This window comes from Acanthisitta chloris, unplaced genomic scaffold, assembly GCF_000695815.1.
Source record: "Acanthisitta chloris isolate BGI_N310 unplaced genomic scaffold, ASM69581v1 scaffold8318, whole genome shotgun sequence".
NCBI classification, from domain to species: Eukaryota; Metazoa; Chordata; class Aves; order Passeriformes; family Acanthisittidae; genus Acanthisitta; species Acanthisitta chloris.
Window position 1 is genome coordinate 7,089 of NW_008687516.1, and position 8,770 is coordinate 15,858.

At 45.5% G+C, this 8,770-nt stretch overlaps 1 protein-coding gene across 1 annotated transcript; it reads right to left on the minus strand.

Annotated features, from left to right (window-relative positions):
* Positions 1-526: 526 nt before the first annotated feature.
* Positions 527-8,759, minus strand: NOA1 (nitric oxide associated 1; the record flags this gene model as incomplete). The annotated part of the gene is made up of 7 exons (XM_009080622.1): positions 527-732; positions 1,217-1,334; positions 2,166-2,282; positions 4,295-4,426; positions 6,690-6,886; positions 7,688-7,852; positions 8,525-8,759. Coding segments are annotated over 7 exons (1,170 nt in total), but the record flags the coding sequence as incomplete, so codon positions are not given.
* Positions 8,760-8,770: the final 11 nt, after the last annotated feature.

An 8,770-nucleotide genomic window follows, 5' to 3' on the forward strand; every position in this document is an offset into this window, starting at 1 on the left:
TCATCTGCCCCAGATGTTGAAGGAGTGAAAGGACCCAATTTTTGGTCAATGTTGTCAAATCAGCCACTAAGAAAGTTATACTCACAGCAGAGCATTCCCTGCTCCTTCCCACTCCCTCCACTTCCTTAACTGCAGAATCACTTTAAAGCCTCCAAAAACAAGGTGACAATTCCTAAACTGAGGGACCATGTGTGCAAGAGAACACCTACTCTAGAGCCAGCCCAGGTCAGACAGGTGAGTTTCCATCCCATATTTCAAGAGGCAACAGGTAAAGGGATTTGCTTGTAGATACTGGTAGATCCCAGGGACAAGCTGTTTCACCTCTCACAGCAAGGTACCTGCCCATCAGCTCATTCAAAACAGCTGCAGTTCAGCAACTGGATCAGGTGTGGACCTGTGGAGCTCCTCCCAGGCTTGCTTTCCAAAATGTGCCTGTCTGCCTTTAAAAAGGAGTACAAGGTCTTCTGAACATCCATAAGCAGTAAGTTTCTCCAGAGGCTGTTCTACCTTGCTCAGATGATAAGTGTTATCTGTTTCCCATGGTTTTCAGGTTTTCCACAAAGGAGGGAGGCTTTTTGGTCCTGTAGGCAGCAGTGCCTGCGATCCGGGCCCCTCTGATGGTACTGATGTATGGCAAAAGGGGAGGACTCCGCACCACCAACGCAGTGCCCTTGGGAGTATAGGCTCGGAGCAGCAGTTCCTCTTCTGCATGAGCTGTCACTGCCACCCATCCTGCACAGCCAAAAAGAACACAGTGAGCAGAACAAGTCACTAGAATCAGAACAAGGGTTCTGACACAAACTACTGCCTCCCATAGTGGGTAAGAACCTGAGCTACCCAGGTGTGACCTCTTTGAGAAACCAAGCTCAAAGGTAATACCCAGCCCTTTCCCAACAGAAGGCAGCACCCACATCTTACTCTCCCCAGACACAGCTCTTTCATGGACCGCTGACAGTGTCACAGCCACTCCTGATGCTATGGAACTTGTATAGCAGCCAGAGCATAAAGTTGCCATCCTGTACAAGCACGGCTGTCAACCTCTATTCTTGGAGGTTGCCAAGCCTCACCTGAACTGAGCTGGCTGCTCTGATTTTGTGGTGTTGACAGCCCTGCTCTGAGCAGGAAATATGTCTTCACCCCCTCAGAGGCCTCTTCCCATTAGTGTTTCTAGGATGCAGACCCTGCAAAGCAAACTCATTAAGAAATACTGAATTACCTGCCGAGGAAAGCTTGATATCTGCAACCGCCTCAGTGGTACCAATTCCTTTCAGTGTAATGTCCTGAGGGACAAGTGGGGGAAACTCTTTCATTCGCTCTTCCCCACCCATGGGAACCTAAGATCAAAACACAGAGAAAAGATTTAACAGTCAAGAGATGCTTCAGCACTCCTACTTTAACTGGCATGCAAAGCACAAGGGGGAATAAAGATATTAGATGCTTGTTAGCCAATTAAGAGCAAGCTTGAATACATTACAGGAGTTATTTCAGGTTTGACAGAACAGAATCAGGATCACATCCAGAGCAACCCCATGGGACATGAGCAAAGATGGAGTGCCCACTGTAGGACTCAGATAGTGGCCCAAGCCAGCTGCCCTGATGTCAGTGACAGCACTTGTTCTACATGTGCACAGGAATGGAGCTGCCAGAACAAGGACAGCTCACCTTGTCTATCATCAATCTGCAAGTGCTACACAGTATGTTGAAATACCAAGGAAAAAGTCAGACCACCAAGAGATGAACAGATGTGCAGAAGATCCAGCAGGGAAAGAATAAGAAAGGTACATTTTTCAACTGCAACCTGTTCTGAAACCCCAGTCTGAAGGTTTGCCATGGAAAATATCCCTGATGCTGCCTGCATTTTAAGGCTGTTCAAGAAGAGCCAAGTATCAGAGGGCAGAACACTGCAAATCTTATCACTCTGAATGCTAGACATAGAACCTCTGCTGAAAACCCATCATCTTGAGTGCTCCCTCTTAACACACCTGCAGCCATGCAGTCTGTACAAGATGGCTACACACTGCAGATCTCCACTCACCCACTGCAGAAGTCCCAAACTCCTGGTATGTGTGGACTTTTCCTGTCAATTGTGCCCCATACAGGGGTTTTCACCAGGTGGGACAGCCTGCCTACCTGCAGCCAAGAGCCCCCACAGCTCCTCTACTCACCTTTAGGAACTCCTGGCCAGTGTGCTTCTCATAGATGGTATCTGCATTACTCAAGGTAGTAACATGGACTGGCAGCAGGTTAGAAGCCACTACAGAAAACCATGCAGGCTTTTTTCCCTGAAATAAGTAACAAGAGGATGTTAATTATGAAAAGCAACCCTGAATTGCTCTCTCCTGCCCCATTTCTTTCCTGCATATTGAAAACGTGTTTGTCTGATGTCCCCTCCTGTCTGAGGGGTCCTTGTCTCTGCCACTGCAGAGCAGCCAGGGTTTATATAATCTGGGGAGCTCAGCTTCCAGAAGGGAAGCACACACAGCTTCACCATCCTGCCTCAAAGCATGCCCAACACCACATCTCCTGCCATCACAGCTGCTCAACTCAGGCAAATCATCCAAGAGAGATCTTTTTTCTTGTTTAATTCCCAAGAACAAACTCGGCATGGTTATTCAGAATGAAAGGTGATGGACATCTCATCTGGTGCTCCTTCTCCTATCACTTTGCATTTCTAACACATACCTCTCATATTTACTTCCAAGGTATGCAAAGACTCAACATGGAACAATTTCATCAGGCACTCTCACCACATTTGCAAGCAGATCAGACAAGGTTAGAGAGGGGAGAGATCTCTACAAAAACTGCTAGCAGCATGAAATAAGGAAACTCAAGTGCAGCAATTCCTTCAAGTTCATCTAAGGTCTAACCTGTGGCAGTGTCTCCTGTCATGATCTGAGCACAACTGTCCTCCAAGATCTCAGGAGGTTACCGAAACACAAGACTGATACATCAATGTGCTGAAACAGACACTGAGGACCTGCAGGGCCTCAAACTTGAACGGCTTGCTAGAACCACCATCACATGGAGAACAGGCGTATAGCACAAAGCCCAACTGCTAGCCTTGCTGCACTCACTGGACATGTTTCTGAGCCTGAGCCTCTCATCAGGAGATGGTGTGACACTTCTTTGCCCTTACCAGGCTCCCTAGGCTGCTATCACCAGCTGTGTTTTCCACAGCTCCCAAGAACAAAGCTCATGTGGCAAGACAATCCCTTGAAGCCCTGTGCTGCTAATCTCAAAGTGTTTCTGCAGAGGGTGTGTACTGCCAGCAAGATGTCATCTGTATCACTGTCCTACTTTCCCAGGGATGCAAATCCAGGCACTTTCTTGAGTCCCTAATAGCACCCAACAAACCTGTCTAGGAAGCTCTTTTCTAAGAGCTTTACCCAAGATAAGGAGATTTTTTGCTCGGTTGTGCTCCTCACAAACTGTTTTTTCTGAGTGTACTGTCAAGCTGGTTTCAGGACAGGGCTCTGGACTCTCACCTTAACTATGATGAAGCTCCCCTGCCATGCAGGTACATTATTACTTACAGAATCCTGCCCCCTCCACCTTTCTCATTTTTCTCCAGCACGTCAAGAATGATCTCTTAACAAAGTACCAATTCAACATGTTTATGGTGGTCTTGGAAACCTGACTGAAACAGAGGAATAACCATATACACCTCCAAAATTGGCAAACTACTGAGAAAAGGATCTAGCAGTTATGATAATGCCTATCTGGAAAAAACAGCCCCTTCCAGAGGAAACATTGTGGGAGGTCAACAGTTCAATAAATGTGTAGCATAGGATTTCTAATAAATGGAAGAAATTATTGGCTGCGGACACACACAGCATCTTCCAAAAATATTTTTACAGAAACTAAAATGCAAGTTCTTCAGAGGCCTGTGTCAGGAAAGGAAAAATGTCCATGCTTTTCTCTCTTGGCAGGCAGCTTTCACAAAACACAGAAATGAGGAAACTCACATATTTTCGCAGTTAATTCTGTCATTCTCTTTCCTCACTCCCTCCCTGCCTTGTGCCTCTGTGTGTTATGGGAAGCACATTAAGCTAAAGGTGTTTGTTAGCATTCAAAAGCAGTTGCCATTATACACTATAAAATGCTGCACGCTGGAAAAAGGTATCAAACCTTTCGACTACCACTCCCCATCCAAAGGCATTCTGACTTTATGCAGTGATTTAACAGATTCATCATCTGATGATGATGGTCTGGGAAACCTACCCAGAAAGCTATTTATCATCTGGTACTACAGTAAGAATGAAGCAGATGCTCCCAAAATCCTTTCTTCCCTTACCTGTAAGTAGTCTACACGTCCCAAGGCTGCTAAAAACAAGACCATTCCTGGCTGGAGAATGAAGGTCCGTGGAACGATCGCCTGTGTTGGCAAAACCAGCTTTACTTCCTTCTCTGTCAGAAGATTCAAAACCTGCAAAATAAAATTGCACTGCCATAACTCATTCCAGATGTTTTACTGGGAACAATGGAACTCATATTGGCATTATATGGACAGAGAAAGAAGACCAAGTAAAGCAGCATGAAGAACATCTGACAGAACAGCTCGATTCTGGTCCACACAGTAAGCTGATAAGCAGGAAGATGTCACCAATCTCCATGACAATGCAGAGTCCACAACAAAGTGAAACAGCTGTCATCAGCCTGTTGGACCTGAATGTGGGAATGCAGGGTCTGGCTGGAACAAGCTCAACCAAGATCTACCGTGCTTTAGCACAAGTGCAGCCATGCAGAACTGGAGACCATGTTTATTTGGAGTAACATTTGAGTTACTCCTCTTAGGTAGTGACAAAGTACTGAATCCAGCAGGCTCAAAGTATCTCACTAGTAAAAAGTCCTGAATCACACTATGGAACAACTCCAACTGCAGGATGACAAGCCTGACACACAGCATGGATCTGTACCCTGAGCACAGTGAAACAAGCTCTCCCCTCTTTGACGGCTCACAAATGTTCCTGCTGCCCTGTCTTCCTCTCTTCCCTCTTCCTGTCCATCTCCTGGCTCACCTGTTGAGGTGTTAATTTGTTTCACTGAAACGATCCACTCCAAAGTCTACTTAACAGCCAGTGACTTAGCCAGTAGTGCTGCAGCCACAGCAGTCTGATCACTTTCTACAGAAGCACTTTTCAAACCCAGTTATGAAACACTGTGCAGGCACAGAAAGCAGTGCCTTGAAAGAAACAATGAGTCTCTAAGCTGATGGTATCTCTTTAGTAAACACAGGGAGGCAACAGCAGAAATGTTTCCAGATGTGCCACAAACATGTGCCACAGTCATGCAAATCCAAATTCAGATCAGGCTGGACATGAGGATTAACCTCAATTCAGCTTTAAAAGACCAAACTAACAAGGGCTGTGGTGCAGCCAGAACCCCTAATGCTCTTCCTGTGCTCACAAGCAGACATTCTACAGCTTCAAAGTCAGGGCAGACTTCAACACTAATGCTAAAAGATGAGAAGGCTTTGACCTACTAGCTGCAGGTTTTCTGATGTATTTGACAAAGTTTGAACAAATACTTGAGTTATCGGTAATCCTTTTCTAGGCTTTCCAGAAGTTTGTAAGGAGTCATGAAGAAGCAGCTAAAACCAAATTTCCAAGGAATAAGGATAAAAATTTAATTCCATAAAACGCTAACAGCCACTTTCCTTCCCTTTTCTTCCAAAATAACATAACCTAAAACCTGGTTATAAATAGAAATCTCCCCTGCCAATAGCTGCCACATAGACAATCTGCTTGTCCTTTACTCAGATTGAATGCTGACTGCAGGAACAAACTTTGATCTGAAACTTGGCATGTAGCTCTCCAAAGACACAGCAAGAATAGTCAAAATCAGAAACAGCAGCAAGTATTTATGCATGCAGCAAAGTCCTCTTGTTTTCCCACACATATTCAACTCCAGAAAAGAGGAAGAATATACACAATCTCAAGTTATGAAATCAGGTCTCTAAGCTGTCTGTCTTTACACTGGCTATCAGAGAGCAAAGCATCACAGTGAAGTAGGTTATGGTCTGGCAAACACATCAATAGAAAAACCAGTAGTTTTCTAGCATTCATGAAAGCAGCACCTGCACTTGAGCTGTTCAGTTCTTGCACTTCATTCTCTTCTGAACTTTCCTATCTACCTGTACTTTTTAACCTTCCCCAAAAGATGACCTGCAGCTCTGCATGGGTATCAGTGATCATAAATCACAATGTGGCTGTTTTGGATGAGTGATCTACTGAAACACTGATGTAGGCTGGGCATATTGGAGCCATTAACAGGAACACCACAGATCCTGTTCGCTTCAGGAGAATGCTTTCTCTAAGGTTTGGTTCAGTCATACAACACTGATGATCCTCCTAAGTTCCACCTTTCAGTAGGCTAGTAGAGCTAAAAAGCACCAGCTTCATCAGATGATGCTGGTATAGATTGGCTTAGAGCACTACTGCCTACTTCCCTTCCTTCAGAGGTTATACAAGTTCTACAGCTCTTTTGCAAATATGGCTGTATGCACTACTCAGAAATGCAACAGCATTACCACAACAAACCCTTCCTAAGTAAACACAAACTGTATCTTAACATTTTAAAAAATCCTAATCCCAGGACTGCAGCAGAAATACTCTCCCACAGGCACAGCTAAGGCAGAACAGTCCTCCCAAACCCTATCATCCCGAAACACAGCACCACAGAGTACCTACACAGTCTTCCTTTACAATTCCTGGAGTGTCAAAACACCAGCGAGCGTCCTTCACTTCATTGTGTGTGAACTCCTCCCTTTCCTTGTGCTTCTTAGGGGAATGTCTAGGATCTTCATCTATGCTGTAGGAGAGCACATCAGGGTCAAAGTCAACCACAAGGCTAGACCTCTGCCGTTGAAATGTTCTTCCAACTCTTCCTAGATTAAAATGAAAGGTTTCCACTTGTTAACTTGTCTTTCCTTCAATCAAACACCTGCCCCTTTCCTGGCTTAAAAGAGATGCACATCAGTAACATAAAGGTGATAAAAAGCCAAATGGTAAGAAATCCCTTCTATAATTCTTGCTTAGCTCTCAAGCCCCAGGATCTGAGCAGGCACCAGACCACAGATACTCTGTTACTTCCATTTTACAGTAAAGCAGGCTGCCCTTTTCTCAGTACCTCAGAGTGCCAAACATAAAATTATCTGAAAATCAGAGCGACCTTCTGGCAACCTCCTCTTTTGGATACATCCTAAAACGATATGCAAACCCTGTCGCCTGCAGCCAAAATGTGATTTTTTTTTTTTTAATTAAACTTGCTTTCATCTTTTGGGGATGAGAGATGTGATATCCTTGTAAACTACCAAGCTATCAGAATATGCTAGCCTAATTCAGATGGGAGGTGCATTGCACAGGGGAAACCCCTGCAATACTGCAACTGACAAGTAAGTACTCAGAAGAAGTCTTAATGATGCTGCTTATGAAGGAGATAGCAGTCTTCTATTCATTACTCCAGGAGTAAACACTGGTAAAAATAATGTAAGTTTGGAAATTTGTTATTGCTACTACAGACAGCATGTTCTTTTAATAAATGGAAATGAGTTCTTTCAGAGTAGGAAGAAATTACTTGCAAAAAACCAGCTAGATTCTACAGCGAACTAAGGAGTTATCAGTCCCTTGTGTAATACAGTATTTTCACTGAGGCAGAGAAGCAATACCTTTACCCAGGCAATACTCACCCACCAAGTAACCTTGCTTTTTAAGGTGATTAAGGTGCTTTTTTTCTTCAATGCTTAGCTGATCTTCTGTTTTTGTTGCCTCCTCTTTTAGCCTCTCCTGCCTTCGGAATATCCTGTCACATGTAGGATTAATAATTGGAAATTTCAACAGGTTCAATGTTGTTCCTGTAAAAAAAAACCAACAGTTTGGGTCTCTGACTACCTGGTACATTCAAGCTGTGAGGAACAAGAAAAAAAAACAACCTGCTTCTCCCCTAAAGTACTAGCCTCTGAAGTCGAGGCAGCAAAATCAGGTCATCCATCTGCTTGTGACCTGTTCTTACCCGCAGTTTGAATAAAAGGGTCACAAAACCAAGTGGTGCCATGACTGAACACATTCCAGGCAAGCATCACCTCCAGGCAGCTTGGTTTGTCCTAGCATTATTTTACAGGTGCTCACCAGAACAACGCCTGTCCCTCTAAACTGGAGAACACCCCTAATCGATAGGAGCAGGGCAAAGCATGCAGATGGGGTACCATCCCCTCTGGCACAGGAGCACGCAGGCTGGCTCTGGTATCAAGCCTCTTACTACTACCAAGCCTCTTACTACTACAAAACATCAACACCCTCAGCACATACCTCCCACCCCTGCTGCTCTAAGAAACATGACAATTCCAAGCATGGTGCAGCCCTGGAGTTTGCTGCCCACCATGGTGGTGCTTCAGCATGGCAGGGACCCACTTGTGGTGACACGTTCTCCAGCCGCAGGGGTGGCCGAGGGCAGCCTTGAGGCCCAGGGCTATTTGATTTCAGCAGCCCCAGCACCCCACTGCAAAGGGAAGAGTGGTGCCCCTAACCTGGCCAGGAGGACACGGTGGCCCTGTCGATGACGTCGGGGGCACGGGACTTGCAGTAGTCGGAGCGCAGCAGCGTGTTGAACAGCGTGGACTTGCCGGAGTTGGTGGCGCCCAGAAGATAAACGTCTCCAGCGCACTTCCAGGAGCGCTGCAGACGGCTGACCAGCCCTTCCAGGCCGAAGCCTGTCTTGGCGCTGACCAGACGGATGTCCACCAGCGAGGCTCTGTGCAGCCCGGCCTGGGCGC